The sequence below is a fragment of the Periplaneta americana genome, chromosome 7 (genome assembly GCF_040183065.1).
Source record: "Periplaneta americana isolate PAMFEO1 chromosome 7, P.americana_PAMFEO1_priV1, whole genome shotgun sequence".
Lineage (NCBI taxonomy): Eukaryota > Metazoa > Arthropoda > Insecta > Blattodea > Blattidae > Periplaneta > Periplaneta americana.
Genome location: NC_091123.1, coordinates 25,719,685 through 25,743,106, shown reverse-complemented (window position 1 = coordinate 25,743,106; position 23,422 = coordinate 25,719,685). Strand labels below are relative to the sequence as shown.

Below are 23,422 nucleotides of genomic sequence, written 5' to 3'. Positions count from 1 at the left end.
GCGATACCTCCATTCTGGTTGAATGATCGTCCACCTCTGCTTCGGCATGTGGCCGTGAGGCCATCAGCCGGCTGGTCGGTCTTGACCCTTCATGGGCTGTAGCGCCACGGATTATGATGATGATGATGATGATTATTATTATTATTATTATCATCATCATTATTACATCTCATTTTACGATATATGTCAGAGGAAGAACAATTGAAGAGTCCACTGCAAGAATGATGGATGTCACTTTCTTGTCGAAAATGAACCAAGACTGTCAATGCATAACTTAAGACATATAGAATGTACATAAAGAGTTATATGGCATTAACACTGATAGTCGTTGTCCAGTAATGATCGGAAAATCACAGTTAACTTCGAGCACTAAGAATTTCAAACTTTCAATTGGTTTTCCTGAAAAATGTATTCCAAATGACATTCATCATTCTTGCAGCGGTCAGCGCGTCTGGCCGCGAAACCAGGTGGCCCGGGTTCGAATCCCGGTAGGGGCAAGTTACCTGGTTGAGGTTTTTTCCGGGGTTTTCCCTCAACCCAATACGCGCAAATGCTGGGTAACTTTCGGTGCTGGATCCCGGACTCATTTCACCGGCATTATCACCTTCATTTCATTCAGACGCTAAATAACCTAGATGTTGATACAGCGACGTAAAATAACCCAATTCTTGCAGTGGACTCTTCAATTGTTTGTATGCATCTGAAGTGTGATTAATGGAATATGTAGCTAATAGACGATGTAGGCAATGGAGGGGGAAAGGAACTGGCTAACCTACCTCATTATCTCTTGGCCTAGTTGCCTCATGAGTGACGCCTTATTGGTGTTACTTATGAAGTTCAAACCTGTCTTCGGACAGTTGACTAAACAACAACGTTAAATAAATGCAAACAAAATAAACGTGAGGGTGAAATGTATACATACCCGCCAGTTCCGTGGGGCAGAGAAGTTGCCGCACTATTACGGCGTTATGCCCTAAGGTTAGTTATAATCAGGGAACGGATTTATATGGACTAAAAATATATGAAATATGTAAATATATATGTAGTTATTTTTACCAAAATATGGAATTAAATATGGATTTTTACCAAAATATGGAATTAAATATGGACTTAAAATTATAAAAAAATGACTATGTACGTTAAATATTGGTACATTTTAATCAAACTAAACAAAAAATATAATGGACGTACCTTATCTTCCAATGTAGTTTCAACAAAACACAATTTTTATTGTCTGTTACCATAACAATAGGTTACAAACATTTCTTTCAAGTGCTGAAAAGTGAATCTTCTTCTATTGTCTCTGAGGATAGATTTATACTGACTAAAAGAGCGTTCGACGTCACAAGAAGTAACTGGTACATAATTCAATTTCACAATGTCTGCTGGGGATAAGTCCAAGTTAATCTTCACTGTTGATTCACCACTCATCACAGCAACAACCTTTTGTAGTTCTTCATATCCAGGGTTTTTTGAAAGTACAGTGTCCACCTTAGCTCTTACTGCATCTGCAACTTTACCTCTACCACGATTCAGTTGTTCCACAGTACTATTTATAATTTCAAAACTTTCAGATAGTGAAAGGTGCCTATTTTGGAGACTTTTGAGCGTTTTTATGATGCATGAAAATGTATGCTAAATGTGAGCTAAGTCATTCTTCACACTTATGTCACAGGTAACTGTTTTCGCAGTATCAATTGAGACTGCATCTTCAGAGTCCAATGCAAGGAGAACATTGTTAATAGAGTCTATATGTTCGGCATAATATTCAACTGCTTCTAGCCATGTACCCCATCTAGTTAAAATTGGCTTTGGTGGCAATGGAATTTCAGGGTACATTTCTTTCAACACGTTAACTCTACTGGGAGCTTTGAGAAATACTTTTTTCACTGATGAAATCAACAAATCTACTTTAGGGAAATTGTCTCTGACCACTTCTGCCACACGATGAAATGCATGCGCCACACAAGTAAAATGAGTCAATTTAGGATATACAACAGATAATGCTTGTCCAGCTTTGACCATATAAGGGGCAGCATCGCTAATAAAGAATAACACATTATCGTACATAATACCCTTTGGCCACAGGATACCCATAGCTTCGTTGAACAGTTTAACTATAGTTTTGTTATTGCACTTTTCTAGAACATCACAATGTAAAAGAATTCGTTCAGAATATTGTTCACTTAACAAACCGATAACTACATTACCAACAAGTCTACCTTCTTTGTCGGGAGTCTCATCAATGGAAACCCAAATTGAACTATCTTTAATTTCATCTCTTATCTTCTGTATTGTCTCATCGTAGATGGATGGAGCATACGTCTTCCTAAGTGTTGACTCATCCGGGATTGTATGTTGAGTATATTTTTCAAGGAATTCCCTGAAGACCTTATTCTTTAGTTTGTAGAGAGGAATATCAGCAGAGATGAGAGAACGGCACAGGTCGATGTTAAACTCAGATCTTACATTCGATGTTGTTGGTTGTGTTAAAAACAATTGTCTCTGCTTGGAATTTAGTTGTTTGTTGGCCTGATGTTTACTAGTTGTAATGTGTTGTTGCACCAGGAACTTTTGTGTAGATGATACTGCACACTGACACAAATTACAAAATAATATTTTATTGTCAGTTGATAAACCATCTTCTTTAAATTCTGAAATGTAACTTGTTAGTTTTGATTTTAAATTGACTGAATGACGTACTTTTGGCATATTTACCGTCTTTATAGTATGATTTACAAAACTGAACCTATGTGTACTCTGACTGGCATTTAACTGTTGAGCTGCACAACTGAAGTCTGTTAAAAATTTTAAATTAAATTAATACAGTTTTGTAACTTACTTTCCCATTGTTGATAGGACTGCTAATTTTCAAATAACTCTGATGTTAAAGGGATTACTGAACATGTGTTTAAATCTCTATTGTTGAAATGTATTTTTAAAAGTTAATGGAATTTTGTTTTGTTTTATTGTTAAACCTAATATAATATGGACTGTTTTATATGAAATATGGAAAATATATGGAAATTAACGAAAATATGTACTAAACTCTAAAATATGGAAAAATATGGAAAATAAAAGTAGGATTTTTCAACCCTACACATTGTGAAACATAAAGATAATGCAAAATATAAATTATATTAGCTTTATAAGTAAATATGTATTTACATATAAATCCTTTCCCTGGTTATAATGTATCGCCCAACCTGTGCATTTATCATGTCAGCAAATTCTAAATTGCCTCAAGTTAACAGTGATGATGGACAATTACGGTTTGCCAAGAAGGAAGATGGCTTTATAATATAAGAATATAGTCTGTCTTACAACATCTGATTTAACTTCATGGTCTCTATGACAACCACTATCCATGATATTCAGCATTTTTAACGATATTGTTATTACTCCTGGTTGAGTGTAAGAGAAAGCCTTACGGCCTTAACTCTGCCAGGTTAAATAAAGCCATTATTATTATTATTATTATTATTATTATTATTATTATTATTACTACTACTATCTTCTAACGGGCGGCGGCTACTTCATTCATCATTAAAATAAGCGGCCTTTCTAGAAATAACCCGTCGAAACTGTTCTGTACAAATTCTATTGAGACTCCGCACCTTGCCCCCTAAGGCCCGTAACATACTTGAGTTTTCGCTAGCGAGAAATGTGTTGCGAGAAAATTCAAAGATTGATAACATGGATTCAAATGGACGTCCACACACTGGAAGAGATTCTCGTTCGAGGCAAAAACCTCGCGCGAGTTTCTCGCTGGAATCGATAGCTCAGCGGATTTTCTTGACACATTTATCAAAGATGTTTGATATTTATACTCTTTATGACGATTGAATGTAGAAAAAGATATCACAGGTGGCGATGAATTGTATTATTTTTATTTGAAAATGAGGAAAGATGGCTGATAAAATTGCAGTCAGAAACTTATCGAACTTGTACTTTGTCACCCGTAGGCCTATTTATATGATACACGGGATGAAAACTATAAAAACACGAAACTTAAAGAAGAAATCTGGAGACAAATATCAGATTATCTGAAAATAAATAGGGCTATATTTTATTTTGATGAGATTTAATAGTAGTAATTAAGCATTTGAAATAATGTATCTATATTATCTTAACAGTTTACATAATTCTAATCAGAACATAGCAAAGAATCCTCTATCATATCATGAATGGCAAAAAACTGTGGTCCATTTAACCTGAAATAACGCCTAAACGTATCATCATTCAAATCGAAACCAGTGTCCAAAACTCGCCCTTATTTTCATAAGATACAATGTGATTTTCAGATAGTTCTGGCTTTAATTTTAGGCCTACTTTTTCTTTTAATTAACGAAATATGTTCATGTAACTCCATTTCCTCATCATCTGAATACTCAGATTCAACATAGCGTTCGTACGTAATTTGTAAATTACGACATTATACTTACAGGTTATATATTTAAGTACGACAATATACGTAAATACATAACCTATAATATTTCCCCCAACGAGTGATTACTACAATCAGAAAAATGCTTTCTGCATGAAGGCAGTGCATAGATCAGCCGTGGCGAGAACGTGACTCGCGAGACATTGTGGCTCGCAGTGATAGCTGTGCATTTCGCTTGCTTCTAACCTCCGCCAAACCCCACCCTCTCACTCACTGGAGTCAAACTCCGTTCCAGTTGTATTTGTCTCTGACCTGCGAGTGGCATATGTCTCTCTCGAAACCAAGTACGAAAGTTCCAAGTAGGATGGGAGGACGCATTTTTTTGCTGTCAATATGAAGAGAATATTAAATGTATGATTTGTTAACAAGTACTGTATTACGAGGAAAACGGTTGTATAACATAAAACGGCATTATACTACATGTTATTGATGAAACATTAAAAGATTAAGTGTTATTGTTGGCGTTATCATCATCATCATCATCATCATCGTCATCATCATCATCATCATCATCATCATCATCTCTGTACGTCGACCCTTTTTTCAGAAGATGTACGAATAATGCGGTTAGCTCTTCAATTTGAACTCACTGATTTACTATGTGATGTCAAATGAAAGCTAGATGTAAGGACTTGACAAATGTTGAACTTTCAAATCTTTGCCAAAAAATAAATATCTGAAGCTTCGTTCTTTCGCTTGCTCTGTTGAAGCCATGTTCGCTACAACTTACGTTTGTGAAAAATTATTTTCAACAATTAAAATAGGCTAGTAAAAACCAAATTTAGATCACGACTGACAGACAAATACCTTCGTGATCAACTACGACTGGCAGTAAGTGACATAATTCCTGATTTTGAAACTTTGTTGCAGGGACATTCTGAAGACAGTTAATCTTAGGTTGTGATATTGTTCATTTATTGTTCATTTCTTTCTTCGTTACACGTACTAAACATTAGTTTGTAGCCTTGTACTGTATAAAATTATATTTAAGTGCTTGACGTAAGGAAAATGAAAATCCGTTAATAAGTCAGACAGTTGCTTCACTTCCCCTTCGGGTGTCCGCCTCCCTCCATAGGTGCTATGCACGTTGCAGGTTACACAGTGGCTCGGCGCACGATTACATTTTCGCCACCGCTGGCATAGATGATCATAGCGTGAGGTGTGATCTGTGATAACGAGAAATCGCCAAGCGTGTGGAGGAAGGCTCTTCGCCTCTTTCTCGCAACACATTTCTCGCTAGCGAAAACTCTTCAAGTGTGTTACGGGCCTAAGTGAGGCCTCTGATTCGATATCGATTTTATTTTTGGGCAAAATGACACAGTTACAAATAATACTATCATAGCATATTCTAAGCTACAAACCCGGCATATGACTGCAGAGATTACACTACATCTTGCTTTCACGACTTGTATGCTTAACAAAAAGTACTTGGCGGCATTCCGTCAGCCATCCTTTTCAGCGCCGAACTTTATTTGCGATGTTTTAACTGATGTTCGCCTCCACATTCCGTGACGGGCTGCTCTCACTTTTAAAGAACCTTGAAGCGGCGCGGCGGGCTCTTATATCGTTTATGGATCATTCTCCGGTCAGGAATTTCTAATTTATGACGTCGGTATCATTGCGACGAATGTTTCAGGATTGAAACACACCCCCCATCATGATCGTGGTCGCCGGAACGCGTTCAGTCACGACATGGCATCCTAATGAATTCTGCCTCATTGTTGGAGCCCAGCAAATGAACTGCTAAAAGCTTGTGCAACGCCATTACTTCACATTTACGACTGCTCCCGGCTCCGAATAACCAAATTGTGACCACCAATGGAGACGTAACGAGAAGGATGATATATTTAACAAATAAACACTGTAAATAAATTGCGCGCAAGGCCAAGCCTTCTTGGTGGTCAGTGCGGTACCACTATTGTGGATACCAGCGATGTGGAGACTTGTTAACATAGGAAAGTAATTTATTGGATGATATTATTCTCCAGAACGCATTCCTTTATCAGGGAAGACATGAAAACAGAGAACTTTACTGTTGGGTCCGTTGCCATAGCTACTCCGCACGACTGCTACTGCTACTCTCCGGTCTGTTCTTGGCCACTAGCTCGCTGGCCTTGCTTGTGCAGGATCTATCAATAACGATCACGAACGATTTATAATTCTTAATTACTTTCAGATAGACAGACAGACAGACAGATATATAGATAGATAGATAAATAGATAGATAGATAGATAGATAGATAGATAGATAGATAGATAGATAGATAGATAGATAGATAAATAAATAAATGAGTGAGTAAATAAATAAATAAATACATAAATGAATGAGTAAGTTATTAAATATATAAATAAATAAGCAAATAAATAAATGAGTGAGTAAATAAATAAATAAATAAATGAGTGAATGCGTGAATAAGTAATAAAATATATAAATAAATAAGCAAATAAATAAGTGAGTGAGTGAGTAAATAAATAAATAAATGAATAAATAAATAGACTAAATAAATATGTAAATAAATGAGTGAGTAAGTAATTAAATAAATAAATAAATAAATAAATATATATATATATATATATATATATATATATAAGTAAATGAATAAGTGAGTGAGTGAGTAAATAAATAAATAAGTAAATAAATAAATAAATGAGTAAGTAATTAAATATATAAATAAATAAGTAAATAAATAAGTGAGTGAGTAAATAAATAAATAAACAAATAAATAAATAAATAAGTAAATAAATGAGTGAGTAAGTAATTAAATATATAAATAAATGAGTGAGTGAGTAAATAAATAAATAAATGAGTAAGTAAATAAATAAATAAATAAGTAAATAAATAAATAAATGAGTAAGTAACTAATTAAATATATAAATAAATAAGTAAATAAATGAGTGAGTAAATAAATAAATACATAAATAAATAAGTAAGTAAATAAATAAATAAACAAATAAATAAATAAGTAAATAAATGAGTGAGTAAGTAATTAAATATATAAATAAATAGGTGAGTGAGTGAGTAAATAAATAAATGATTAAGTAAATAAATAAGTAAATAAATAAATAAATGGATAAATAAATAAGTAAATAAATTAGTGAGTAAGTAATTAAATAATAAATAAATAAGTAAATAAATAAGTGAGTAAATAAATAAATAAATAAATAAATAAATAAATGCGTAAGTAATTAAATATATAAATAAATAAGTGAGTGAGTGAGTAAATAATAAATAAATAAATAAATAAATAAATAAATAAGTAAATAAATAAATAAATGAATGAGTAAGTAATTAAAGAATAAATAAATAAATAAGTATATAAATAAATAAATAAATGAGTAAGTAATTAAATAATAAATAAATAAGTAAGTAAATAAATGAGTGAGTAAGTAATTAAATAATAAATAAATAAGTAAATAAATAAATGAGTAAGTAATTAAATATATAAATAAATAAGTAAATAAATGAGTGAGTGAGTAAATAAATAAATAAGTAAGTAAGTAAGTAAGTAAATAAATAAATAAATAAATAAATAAATAAATAAATAAATAAATAAATAAATAAATAAAATTTTTAAACATGTTCAGGAAATTGGGTGCAAAATACCATCAGGACCGTCGTAATGCACTAATATGGGAGGCCGAGATCACAAGAATTCAGGAAAGACCGCATATGTCGGCAGCCGACGAAAATGACAGTACAGGATCCGGTTGAAGGTCGCTTCAGTGTGTTACAGATTTACTGTAAATAAGATGGTTTTCACATAAGTGATATTCAGGTGTTTCAAGTCCTCTATTCTCTGGTTTTTCTTTTTTTTTTTTATTCTGGTCTCTAGGGAGATCAAGTGGCATCCACTTACATAAACATGCCTCTTCATTTTGACACATGTCTACAATATGATGAGCTCTCTCTCCTGACACTTCTAAGGACACTTATGTCTCGATAAAATTATGCCAACGTAAGAATCATTATATGTCTTCCGCAATAAATTCAGAGGGCGGAAACGATGCTTGTACTTGACTGCAGTGGTTGACCTCGCATATAAATGACTGTTACATATTTCAGAGGAGTTTCAAAACAAAAGCCGTGGGCTAACAGAAAACGACTCAGTCATCGCTACTCCAAGTCAGTGAACCGAGAAGAGCAACCCCTTTCGTATCAGTGAAATTTGCTGACGCTGAATGCGTGGGAAGATACATCGTAATAATGTCAAAGTCCTTTCTGCAGGTTACAGTTAAGGCTCCGATATCTCCGATTTTAGAGCATCCTGATGAACAGAATGAACTTTATAAAATGAACTATTTCTGTCTTTATACTCACCGCATTTATTAATCACACACGTTGTGTACGAATAATAATGATTTCATTATGTCATATTTACATTTGTTTCCCTCTATCTTTTATCACAGTCTAATATACAGTCACTAACATTGAGTTTATGAGGGTACTAGGAACAATAGACTGTGCAGGTACTATTTCGCATTGTTTGTAATGAGGCGATAGTAGCGATCCTAGTGGTTAGCAACTATCTATGGATGCATATTTACTACGTATTGAGCTTCGTGACTGTATATACTAGACTGTGGTTTTATCATGCCTGGCTGGCTGGATTCGGAACTACAGTACATTGTTTTAAACACATAATACATTCAGCCATCCAAGGCCTACTGTAATTCATGAATACACCATATTTCTTTACGTGGCTATGACGCTACGTCACATTCTTAGTCATAACATGGCCAACATTGACCAAGTTTATGTATAAATGCAAGTTTAACATGAGTTTAAAATAGCAATTCCTTTGTTTTTTAAAACTTCGAACATGGATTTATACTAAATGATTATCAAGGTGGCCATGACTAGACCATGATAACCATGTGACTTCGATTCGCGCCGCTGCCTGTCTTTCTCGTTAGCCACGATTTCTCCAATGTCAAGCGCATAAACGTTTCATATCAAAAATAAAAGAATGAAGAGAGGCGGTAGAAACAATGAAAGAAAAAACAAGAGAACGCAGGAAGAAATAAACAAAAGAAGGGAGACAGGATGTTTAGACGAATATAATGGTATAACTTAAAACATTTTTTTTCCTCACCCAATACCAACAGGATGTCATTCGACATTTCTGATCCAGTACTGGCAATGGCTTAGGTTTTAACCCTACTTCTGTGGTTGGGGCGCCTGGAGGACGGAATTACGCTGCTACCATGATATGATAGGATGGTTATGAAAATGTAGTACTAGGAGAGGTTTTAAATTTAAACCTAACCTAACATGGACGAAGAGAGGAACAATTTCCTTCAAGGAAAAATTCCTGTGTTCTAATCGGGAATCGAACCCGGAACCTCATGAACTGTAGCCAGAAGCTCTGACCAACAAACCATGAGGCTCGTCATAAAAAGGAGATAGAAAGTAAATAAGAGAGAATAGGAAGTAGAAAAGAATACAAGAATAATGAAGAAATGGAAGACGGTTTACAGAAATCACAGATTTTGAAACTGTGTTATTTCCGTCATAATCTCGAAATATACCGGCAATTAAAATGTACTGTCCTCTGTAAGATTACCCCAAACTTCGTTTAACCCTTAAATTGACAAAGTAGCCTATAAGATACAACAGGTTAATAGGCTATATATATATATATATATATATATATATATATATATATATATATATATAGCGTAACTTTCAGTGAAGCGTTAGTTTTCCTACATAATTTTCCTATTTTCCAAAATCCATCTTTCGTCAGTTTTGAGAACTAATTGCATTTCAAAATAAAACAAAACACACACTACAATTAACAATAGGCTATTACACGAAGGCCATGACCTGCAGGAATGCTGACATTTAGAGCTGAAATTCAATTGGTTATTAAAAACTTCAAGACTTACTAAAAATTATTTACAGGTCTGATTCTACGGTAAGTAACTTTCTGAGTACAGCTGTGTATTGAATATTAAAATCTACAAAACTTGAGGTGGTTTGATGACATTATTACCATTACAAATGAAATATTTTTGTAGTTAATGCTATGATGTGACTATTTTTCATTAATTACACATATTCATGCTATAAAGGTAAAGTACCCAAATAAGAGACACTTTTTTTTAACTGCTTATAAATGAGGATGGGAATAGATATTTTTAATCTGAATGAGTGGAATACATACAGAATTTCATCTATTTTTAGAATTGACAATACAAATTTTAGTCAGTTTTATTATTACTTTAAATTATAAAAAAAAGTAAAACTGGGAAATACTGATGTCTTGAAAAAGGGTTCCAAATAAGAGATACTAGCGTTATTTAAGTTTATTTTTGAACATGGACAAAAATTATCATCATTTGGCTGAAAATTGAAGCAATATACTCGTATAACATCGTGAAGTCATTTAGATACTTTAATAAATTCAGGAACATTTTAAAATTGAAGAGGTCCGTGCAACAATGGTCTAACTCCTCTCAACAGAAATTCTGTTGTTTATTTGGCATTTTTCCAAGTGGAATTAAGATGGTTTACGAAAAGAACACAAAATCGGTCAAATCGGACATGAATGTACTAATCTTATTTAGGCTACTATTGCTAACGTTAATAATTTTATAGAGAAAGAAAAATGATAGAATATTAAATTTCGATCTCCATATTTTAATTTTAAGTTGATTGCACTTATTTTGCCGACCCCTTTAATTCACACAATTCTTTTTTCTCTGAATTGAGCAAGTTGGACAAACGAAAGGTTCATCATCAGTGCTGCAGTCTTCGTGTGCCCAACGAGACACGAATCTATTTCTCCCCCCTGAGTCCTGGTGTCCTCTGAAAAAAATTCAGTGCAAAACAAGCACTCTCCATCATCATAATTTTCTCCATATTCCGAGTCACTAGAGTTAATTAATTCCATTTCCACATCGGATTCTTCATCACTGGAGGAACTCAAGCAGTGCTTCTTCGACTGAGTTTTTCTGTGTTTTTTCTTGTTTTTCGAACAACTTCTTGTGAGCTCCGTCTTTTCTTTGATTTTCCTTATTTAAACTTCTAAACTCTCTCTCATTTTTTTTTCTGATCAGAGCTGATATTATGATAGCTCCTTTTCCTGCCCTGGGTGACTTTACATGCGACTACCCACTGGTTGAAGTTTACGGCTCTTGAGGTGGAGGTGTTGTTGCTGCTGTTGCTGCTGCTTCTGTAGGCCTAACTGTGGTATAACCAAAGTCACCGTTTCTGGCGCGTGAAATAAGTAATGAGAACGTTGAGCGCGAGTAACTTATCTTTGCCGTAGTCTGTGGGCATTAAAGCTGACAACTGTGACTCGCAGATTGCTTACGTTACATTTGTTTAGGAGGTGGTACCACTCTCAGTCGAAGTGGCAACAGATGCCACTGATACTTGAGTACACATACCAGAAACGCAAAGTGCGAGCGTCTTGCCTTTGACGCAGTCAGTGGGCAACAAGACTGACAAATGTGATTGGCACATTGCTTACGTGACGTGTTGGATGTTACTGTTCTCAGCTACACTGTCTACAAGTGCTCACTGACTAGCTTTTCACTCAAGAACATGCGCCATAAACGCTGGCACTGGCTGTAGTGGCGATATTTACACAGGTCCAACGAAATTTTCGAAATCAGGAATCACAATTAAATTTAATGGTTTTAATGATTACACAAGATTTTTATTTGAAATGTATAGAGAATATTCTACGAAATAAGCACTTATGTTTTGATCTTTATGTAAGGTAAATATTGTCGGACTAGCTGATTTTAATTGACTTCAGCTATTGATATTATTATCATCTCAATGAATAATTAATTTAAGTCATTAATAATGATAAATTAATCATTTCAATTAGTAATTTTGTAATGAATAATTGAGGACAATGGATAATTAATGATTGACCTAATTCGTAATTAATTTTAATTAATAGTTCAATTAATCTTTCATTGGTTGTTATGTAGTTGCTGGCAGACAAACTGACATGGCTAGAAGCATTAACGCTTTTCGCAAACTCTCAAAGGTGAGCATCATAATAAAACCAAATAAGGGTTCTAAATAAGAGAAACTATCTCTTAATAGGACCCCTAGGTATCTCTTATTAGGGAACAGAGTAAATAAAAATGAAATAGCTACCCAAGGTCATAAATTATTATCTTCTTTATTAGCAATCTACCTCATTATATGCAACATTTTGCCAGCAATTTTATAAAATTAATAATAAATTTGTTGTAGCTTACATTACCTGCTGTTCTCTTCCTCAACAAAAACCAGTAAAAAGTTCAAAGTATGAAAAATTACTTTTCTGCTCTCAGCTTCGTTGCTTACTTTCAACAGAGGTAGACAAAGAACACGATGCCTTAGAAGCACAAACATTGATTTACCATAGTTGTCGAGAGATGGAAAATTATACCGGAGACGTTAACAAGGTATCTCTTATTTGGGTACTTTACCTTATTGATGATATGAAAGTGAAATGTTTTGGGGTTTTATAAGTAGGCCTAGATGTAGAGAATATCTTAAATTAGATCTTCATTTCTATAATTTACTGAGTGGCAGCTTTAACTTCAAAACTTACGTAAGATAATCAAATATTTTAATAGTTATTAATCAAGTAGGGTTGTGTCTTTTCATATACTTAATGGCGGTGTGGTGCACATATTTATATACGTCATTCCCTTCAATATTGGCTCGAGAGATCGCAAAAATTACAGTTCCAAAGAAAGACCAAAAGGTATTACTTACTGATAAAATAAGAGACCTACAAAATTTTGTAGCCTTCCGATCATTTCAGCAAGATCTCTTAGCAGGACAAAACGATTTTACCCTCTACATTTCTAGCTTTACATGCAGCAGCTATACCCAGATGACCGTTGTTCTAAAGCATAGCAAACCTGACATTTTAACTTTCACCTACAATCCACAATGACCTGAAATAGCTATTGCTTTACTTCCACATGAAAAATCCACTGATCGTCCTGACATTGATACTTGCGTTTTCGCGTCGAAACTCAAAACCTGAAGGTGGATAGGTTGAAGAAAAAGTATATGGCATAAAAAAAACATTCAGAGGGAGTATGTTACTTTATTATGGAAGCAAATAACTTTCAAAATGTCTGGTATTTTTCATTCAAAATAAATCTGAAAAAAATTTATTTGAGCAGCATTTGCTGCACAAGCCACTAGTCTATATATATAATTTGAACTGGTAATGGAAATTACGGGAAAACGGCTGAACGGATTTTAATAAATGGCCCCTCATTTTGAAGCTTGGAACCCAAAGTTTTTCGGAAAAGTAGTAGTTTTCAGTGTAATGTCAATTTTCCTACATCATTTTCCTATTTTCCAAAATCCATCTGTTCTCAGTTTTGAGAACTAATTTTATTGAATCACGCCCGACGTGATTGAATTTCAGAACAAAACACACACTACGATAAACAATAGGCTATTACACGAAGGCCATGACCTGCAGGATTGCCGACATAGTTAGAGCTCAATTCAATTTGTTATTAAAACTGATTCTGCAGTGTATAATTTTCTGAGTACAGCTGTGTATTGGATATTCAAATCTACGGAACTTGAGGTGGTTTGATGACATTGTTACCATTAGAAATTAAATATTATTATAGTTAATATCATGATGCGTCTATTTTTCATTAATTGTACATAATATTGATGCTATATTGATGACGTGAAAGTGAAACGTTTTGAGGTTATGGAAGTAAATGTAGAGAATATCTTAATTTAGATCTTCATTTCTGTAATTTACTGAGTGGCTGCTATATATAACTACAAAACTTAAATAAGATAATAATATTATTATTATTAAAAATCAAATATTTTTATACTTATTAACCCAGTGGGGTTGGGTCTTTTTCCATATACTTAATGCCGGTGTAGTGTAGATATTGATATGTGTCATTGTCTTCAGTATTGGCTCGAGAGAGCGCAAAAATTACAGTTCCTAAGGAAATATCAAAAGGTATTACTTACTGATAAAATAAGAGGCCTAGAAAATTTTGTAGTCTCTAGATCATTTCAGCAAGATCTTTTAGTAGGATAAAATGATTTTACGCTCTACATTTCAAGTTATACATGCAGCAGCTATACGAAAATGCTATTGTTCGAAAGCTTAGCAAACCTGACATTTTTTAAACTTTTGCCTACAATCCACAATGACCTGAAATAGCTACTGCTATCGTCCTGACATTGATACTTGCGTTTTCGCGTTGAAACTCAAAAACTGAAGTTGGATAGGTTCAAGAAAAAGTATTTGGCCTAAAAAAATCCATTCAGAGGGAGTATGTTTCATTATTATGGAATCAAATAACTATCAAAAAGACAAGTATTCTTCATTGAAAATAAATCTGAAAAATATTTATTTGAACGTCTAACGAACTTAGTTTGCAGCAGCATTTGCTGCACAAGCCACTAGTATGCTATAATTTTAATACAATAGAAAAAAAAAATTGTTAGGAAAATTAAAATTTAACAATACTACAATATTGTACATTGCGTTAGTTGTTTTCTTTACGGTCCGACAAGGTTTAATAAACTAGTGTGAGAAATGAAGTTTTGCCAATTTAAGGATTAAAGTTAAAACAAGAGGCCGTTCTCCTTACCTGAGACGCGGACGGTTCCGCTGGTGAAGGCGTCTCCGTGCTCGTTGTAGGCCTCGCATCGATACTCCCCTGAGTCCTGCGGGAAGATGTCGGCTAGGCGCAGTGCGAAGCGGCCATCGCCGTGATCCACATAGCGGAAGTCGGCGCAGTCCGGGATTTCCACGCTGTCCTTCACCCACACCACGTCCAGCGGCGGCGAACCTGCGTCACAAGAGCACGGTTGAGTCACACACACTCTCTGAAATACAGGATCTACTGGACAGAGATGACGGTACGGTTATAATGGATCTGGGTCCCTAGCGTGGGAAACCGATATCCGGGTAATAAAGGCTGGTTCACAATAAACCGGGAACGAGAATCAGAATGAAAACGAGAAGCAGAGGACGTGAATATGAACATTTTTGATTCACAATAAACCGAGAACGTAGACAACTATGCATATCGATATGTATGTCAATAACGATATGTAAAGTCGATATTACGCATTCTGATGTCATTTGTGTATAATTGACCAATTGCGTTCTCTCATGAGTACAAGGCAGCCAACATAAACACAGGTTAACCAACTTCGAAATTTCAACTGAAACATTTCATTGGGTACGGTACTATAAATATGCCCATGCATCTTTATTATCACAACCTATTTTAAGTCTACCATAACGTAAAATAATTAGAGAAGAAACATTTGTAACAGAACAAAAATGAACACAACAGTATTTATTGAATTGAAGCATGAATATGTAGTGTGTAATACAACCAATACAGTAATAAAATATGATTCACTTACGAACGGTGTTCAAAGACGCAGCTATTGAAAGCCACGTATTCTCCTCCATTTTCTCATCTTTATACGAGCCACGCCGTTTATCGTAAACATGAGGATTTTCCTCAACACTCAATATTAGAATCTCATCAAATAAAACTTGCTCCATGATGCACAACACAGAACAAAATAATGCATAGGTTATGTCACGGCCTTCTTGCTACAAAATATACGACGACAAAATAGCTTTTAGATGGCAATAGAATGAATCTAGTGGGCTGTGATCGGAAACGTGAACGCCAAAGTTGAAACTTGGCCAACTCTCCGTTCCCGATCCCGGGCTTCGGCAAGCTTTTCGTTAATTGTGAATGCTCACATTTAAATGTACACATTTTAACAGTTTTACCGTTTTCGTTCCGATTCTCGTTTCCGGTTTATTGTGAACCACCCTTTAGGCTCGAAAGTTGATGAAATATCATTTTTCTAAGACATCGCAGTGAATGCAGGATACAATATAAACTTGTTTCATTTCAAAACGAACCCATATAGCCTACTTTTACTTTGCATTTTTCGGTCTTTTATTATCTATTGGTCATTTTTTAAAGACATGTTCTACTTTTTGTTGCAGTTCTTTTCCCTTTCTGCTTTTTTGAACGCACTTATTTTACAGTGTAGTCGTAGCCTATATTCGAGATCCTACTGCACATTGCTTACTCAATTCGATTGCGCCGTACAGGAATTTCCCTTATGGTCGCATCAGCCTTAACTCCTGATCACGTGTGTTACGTGCTTCTCCCAATTCAACGCAACAGAACAAATACTGCAGCCGCAGTGCTCGCAGTCAGCATAATGTATCTCACGAGTACCTAAAAATGCCGAAGGTAAAGTAATCGGCGAGTCTTCAAACCCGAGACCCTACGAATGATGGCGATGATTCTTTACTGCAATGCTGAATAAGAAGTATGTTTGGGAATTTCAGTTCCTCCTAATATTTAAATACTAGCCGTACCCGTGCGCTCCGCTGCACCCGTTAGAAATAAATATAAAGTAATTACATAATTAAAATAGGACATTTGATCCCGGGAACATTCGTGTTTGATAGAAGGATAAATCGTTTAATATGTTACTTAATTTAAATTGCATCCAAATAATTAAAAGGCGATCATTTTGGTCCAGAGACACTCATTTGGTGCAATGACAATTCCTTTAACATGTTTCTAATTTTTATTACATGCAACCATAGTTTAATGAACATTGACATCATTTAGATTTAATGTGTATATTTTATTTCACTTGTTATAGGTTTCCATTGAATTATGGTAATAACTTAATTTTAACCCTTGTTTTCTACGTATTCAGTAAATGGTGCTTGGCCCACTATGGTTTTGAACCCTTCAAATAACTTAAATTATATTATATAATATTACATATTATATTATATCAGAAGTTACTGTAATAACATTATAGCATTATGTCCATCTAGAGAAACTACACTTTCCAATGGTGAAGTAATAATTAATTATACAAATCTGTTAATTTAGCTTCCGATATCACTTCATACAAACACAGAAACATTGTCTATAGGCTATCTTTCATAGCTTTCGATTATTGCTGTCCAAGGCCCTTTATAGACGGAGTCATTTGTTTTTTAATTCATTACACGGCCTTAGATGGCAGTTATTTTAATTTTAAAACTCATTTATCTCATGAAATATCAGTCCTATCAAAATTTTTCAAGGAATAAAACTTATCGGAAATTATTTTTAAACAAACTGTTGTTATGTAACATTTTTCACAAAAAACAATAATAAGCGAGATATTTCGATTTATTTAATTCAGGCCCCCTTATAACCCCCCTTTTAAATAATGTATTTTGAATGCCATATAGTCTAAAATCTATGTTACAACGAACTTAATTTATATTCCAATTTTCATCGAAACCCGTTCAGCCATTATCGCGTGAAAAGGTAACAAACATACAGACAGACAGACAGACAGACAGACAGACATACAAACAAAAATTTCAAAAAAGCGATTTTCGGTTTCAGGGTGGTTAATTGTATATGTTAGGACCAATTATTTTTGGAAAATCGAAAATTACCAGAAAAATTTTGGCTACAGATTTATTATTAGTATAGATGCACTGACGTGATTTCGGAGACAATAATAATAATAATAATAATAATAATAATAATAATAATAATAATAATAATAATAATAACAATAATAATAATAATAATAATAATAATAATAATAATAATAATAATAATAATAATAATTTAATGAGCTCTTTCGTAGTAGACCTACTGGTGTCATGTTTTAGTAGTGGTAATATTCTAGTAAATAATAGTAGTCATGGACATAGCATGGACCGACATCAATGCTAGATTAGTAACACCTTCATACTTAGGCAGGGCTGATCATATTAGGAAGTTTAAATGTAGAAAACAAAGAACGCACGTGGCAAAATTTTCCTTTGTTAACTGCACAATAGTAGACTGGAACAGCTTACCTGCGGCAATCTTTCAGGGTAGTCCTCTCAAAATCATTACATTTAAGGAAAGGTTGAAAAGATTACATTGACAATGCAATTGTAGGTGCAGTATAATTATCTAAGTTGTGTCATGTAATTAATTAAGTTGACATGTAATTAATTAAGATGATATATAATTAATTAAGATGATATGTAATTAATTAAGATGATATGTAATTAATTAAGATATGTAAATAAATCAAGGTGATATGTAATTAATTAAGCCGATATGTAATTAAATTGATACGTAATTAATTAAGGTGATATGTAATTACTTAAATTGGTAATAGTTGGGTGAAATAGGTTAGGTTTACTTTTGCTTATTGTAGGCGTTATTACAGCAAAGTTTTTATTTATAGTCATAGGTTTATTGAATCTACTTATTTATAGTTAGAAGTAAATTTACGTTTATTTTATTTTTTATTGCTATAAGTACTGTATTATTGTAATGGTATTATTGTATATTATATACCACTGCCACCGGGTGTATGCCAAATTGTAGTGTTAATAAATACATACATACATATCAACTTAATTACATATCATCTTAATTACATATCAACTTAATGAATTACATGACACAACTTAGTTAATTACACTGCACCTACAAATTACATTGTCAGTTATATTTTTGTTTTCATATTTTCCGATAATGGTATATGTATATATATATATATATATATATATATATATATATATAATGTGATAAGTTGAGCTATATATAATCATAATTTTCCTTACTGTGTGTACCTAAAAATATTGTATTCATTGTATTCTTTGTACTCCATTATTTTATTACTATTATTATTATTATTATTATTATTACTATTCTTATTTTTATCATTATTATTATTATCAATAATTGTCTTATTTTTTTATATTTTGTATGTCTCATTTATTTCGACCTGCTGTTCACATTTTATTATGGTTTTTCCTTTCTTTCTGTATGTTATATATTATGTCTGATTTCTACTTACTTGTTGTTTACATTTTATTATTATTATCTTATTCAGTTTTGTGTGTAAAATTGTAGTGTACTTTGTAAATTTGTAGTGTTTTTTGTAACGCAGTTTTACTCCTGGTTGAGTGTTAGAGAAGGCCGTATGGCCTTAACTCTGCCAGGTTAAGTAAATCATTATTATTATTATTATTATTATTATTATTATTATTATTATAATACATAAGTTATATATATATATATATATATATATATATAAAGAATATTGTTGACGCAACAGCCTTCTGACAGACTATTTAAAATAACTGAGGGCCATGTCACAATTTACTGCTGTAGACTACGCTGCGACGCGCAACTTGAATCTATCGATAAAGGAACATACTACTGACTAGAAGAGCCTGGATTCAATTCCAGGTGGAGACGAGGCTTTTTATCTGGCTATAACTTCTAGAACGACTCTGAGTCCATCCAGGCTCGTATAAAATTCAGATCGTTTCTTAGCCGGCGTTAAAAGATGGACGGTGACGTCCACATTACGTACTTCAAGTGACGAGATCCAGAAAGTATGACAGTAATACCTCCCAACATGCTTTACGCTTTAATGCCGCGTGCACAAACACTGTTTCATTTTTGTATTCGCCATGTTGTGAAACCACGTGTAAGAAAACACTATGTGCTTGTACCAACAAGCTGCGTGCTTGTATCTTTAACACTCGTACAGTGCACAGAGAAACAGACCTGCAGACAGTTGGCTTTTGAAATACATACACACTGCATTATCTGAGACGAGCAGGATTCGAGTGCAGTCAGCTCTTGAGAACTGTGGCTTGTAGATAAACTGCCGTCATCGCTCTGTGTAGGTTGTGTGTGGTAAAACAGAAGTACTGGGCCGCGTTCGTCAATACAGTATGTTAGGGATACATACATACGGGCTATTCCATATGAAATCGATCAATAAAAACGTCGCATTTTTTATACTCTAATTTTTCCCTACTTACACAAGGTGCTGAGGGGAGTGCATTTTCAAAAATATACTATCGAAAGTCAAACGGTTTTCGTATTATTGAGCGACAAATTTAGCGTATTTTATAAAAACAAGCCTCTTTCAGCGCTCAGAACCCTGGAACCATTTACTGCAGAACATTGAACGAGAGCTTATTTTGAAGCTGACATTTGGTAGGTTATGTTAAGAAGTAATCCTTATTTTTATTGTACACAGAGAGGCAGGTAATCTGATTTTACTTGCTTTTAGGCTTTTTGGCCATTTGTAAAAATGTAAAAAAGTATTGAGAAAAAACCTTGCTTTTTTAAGAGGGATTCGGCATTGTTTGCTTAGTGGTACGGCAATAAGTTTCGAGGCTATTAAATAGTTTATTTTCACACGCCTAGACTTGAACGGCGCACTACCGCACGCACTGCCGAGAGCTGAAGATAAGAGAGTGTTGGGTGTCATTTACTCCTGTATTTATGAAAACCTGTGATAAAGCTAGCACAGCCATGACTGCTAGACGACACATCACGTGTTTGTCTCCTGGCCTTGTTTGTCTCGGCTACCTCCCGTCTAACAACTAGTCAACTGAAAAGAACAGAAGCAGCTGAGATGAGATTACTAAGACCGCTAGCAGGCTACACTCTCTATGGCCATAAATATAATGAAGACATCCGACAAGAACTAAATATCGCAGCCATTACAGAGACAATACACAAGTATCGGAGCAACTGGCATGAGCATGTTCTACGGATGCCAAATGATAGACTACCCATGAGATTATTAAATTACAGACCCCTTGGATACCGAGATCGTGGACGCCCGAAGAAGTGATGGAGAGACCAGCTTTTCACCTGAGACGGAACAGGCCAAATGGCCTAAACCCTGATAGCTATTGATGATGATGACCTCCCGTCTCACAGTCAGCTGGTTAGTTCACGCGCGTACTATATATTTTCTTTATTTGATATTTTCAATACTTTGTTATCAACATACCATCAGTAAAAATATGTTTATTTGTACTTTAAAAGCGGAATCTAACTATATACTTTTAAAATATTTTTTCCTAGCCAAAGGCGTCTTAATGAGGAAAAATCTAAATTTCTCCATTTTCATAAAAAGTAAGAAAATCTGTTTATATGTCAATATAAACTTTAATTTCTCAGCATCAAAATAACCATGATTTTGATCATTGGGTGAAAGGGTTTCGGAGCTACAACAGTTTAAAGTTGCTAATTTTATGAAAATACGATAAATTTAAGTATTTTTAATTTAAACACTATGAAGTTCTGATGCCTCAAACTTTGCACAAAGCATTGTATCACAGTTCTCTACGTACAAAGAAAGTTTCATTTTATTTAGAAATTGTAAAGTAAATTTTCTCTATATTTCGGTCGATTTGAGATGGAATAGCTCATACGTATTCTACCCAAGGGCAGATCTTTCATTGCAAACCCAGCATTTTCCAATCCTTCCTATTTTCTACCTTCCTCTTTGTCTCCTCATTTGATCCATATATCTTAATGTCGTCTATCATTTGATGTCTTCTTGTGCCCCGAACTTTTCTCCTATTCACCATTCCTTCCAGTGTATCCTTCAGAAGGCAGTTTCTTCTCACCCAGTGACCCAACCAATTCCTTTTTCTCTGTCTGATCAGTTTCAGCATCATTCTTTCTTCACTCACTCTTTCCAACACAGCTTCGTTTCTTATTCCTTATGTCCATTTCACACGCACCATTCTTCTCCATATCCACATTTCAAATGCTTCTATTCGCTTCTTTTCACTTCGTCGTAATGTCTTAGGGATAGAGTTGGCGGGATATGGATAACTTTAGCCCAAACAGGCTTTTTATGAACTTGTGATAGAATCAGTTGCATATGGAGTGTCCTATCCCGATAATCGACTCCAGAACCACCACATCACGCATTACTCTCCAGCATTTAAGCGGTTTACCATACTTCTGGTGGTAGTCTACAGTACCACATAGATCTCATCAGGTAATCAAGAACTTGAGGGGATCCGGTGCCTCTTATGCTCAACTATGAGTCATCTAGAATTCACGACCACTACCAATCTGTCGACAAACCGCAACGAATATCCACCAAGGGAGATGACCGATTCTGCGTCACGCAAATACAAGTGATATCCTATTTTTCGAGACGAAGATGATGATAATAGAAGAATTGTGGAGTGTGTTGTAGAATGACGACAGAAAAACTCTCACAACTTTGACTTCGTTCACAACGATTTCAACTTTGCCATTGCCGAGGTTTGAACTCGGATATAGTCGTAGTAAACCTGCTCTCTACCAATTGAGCTATCAAAGCGTCTATGTTAGATTCATAACACGCAACTCATTTATTTAATATTAATAATATTTTCCAAAAATAAGAGGTAAATTTAATTGTTTATATTAACTACATTTTCTACACAATCTTAAAATCAGGCACTGGCATATTATACAAGAAATAGGATTTTCTGCATCACCACCCATTGCCATAACTTCATTGCATACATCGCCGACTAGACTAGACGGCATTTCGGAAGGCGGCTAGCTTCTATATGCACCGTAGCATTTCTGGTATGTGACGTCATAAGCTTGTACAGTAAAACCAATCAGAATCAGTCTATAACAAGCACTTCCCGCGTTCGTTTGTTCACGTGCGAGTGTTTCAATACATTGAAAAAGTAAAACTAACATTTACTGTGTGTATGTAAGGTAAATAAATGGAAGAAGAGACTGTAAAAAGACAAGTATTACACAAGCAGATGCGGAAAATAGTGTTTCAGGTGTATAATTATTTTAAAAACGTTAACGAGTAGAACGCTGCCGGCATCTTGATGCTGGCAGCAACGTTGCCAACATGCAAGAAAAGACTGCAGAAGCATGTGGTGTGGGATTGAGAACTGTTCAAAGAATATTGTTAGTGAAGGAAAGAGGGTTTGTTTGGTGTCATGCTTACAGTAATCAACGGTTAAGGTCATTATTGTCTTTTGATAATTTAAATTCTCTCCTGCGCTATTTGTATTGCACGTGCGTGAAGTACGATGTGGCAATGTTGTACGCTGTCTTGCTCTCTCTATCTGTCTCTCTCGACGCAAACGCTAGCAGACAACCGCCTTC

General features: G+C 34.3%; 1 protein-coding gene across 5 annotated transcripts in view; it reads right to left on the bottom strand.

Moving 5' to 3' along the window:
* LOC138702989 (titin homolog) overlaps positions 1-23,422 on the bottom strand; it is a 914,774-nt gene that overhangs the window by 131,806 nt on the left and 759,546 nt on the right. For all 5 annotated transcript variants that reach the window (XM_069830459.1, XM_069830463.1, XM_069830460.1 and 2 more), the window contains one exon: positions 15,056-15,256. In XM_069830459.1, coding sequence (XP_069686560.1) covers positions 15,056-15,256 — 201 coding nt within the window. The remainder of the gene's footprint in view (positions 1-15,055; positions 15,257-23,422) is intronic.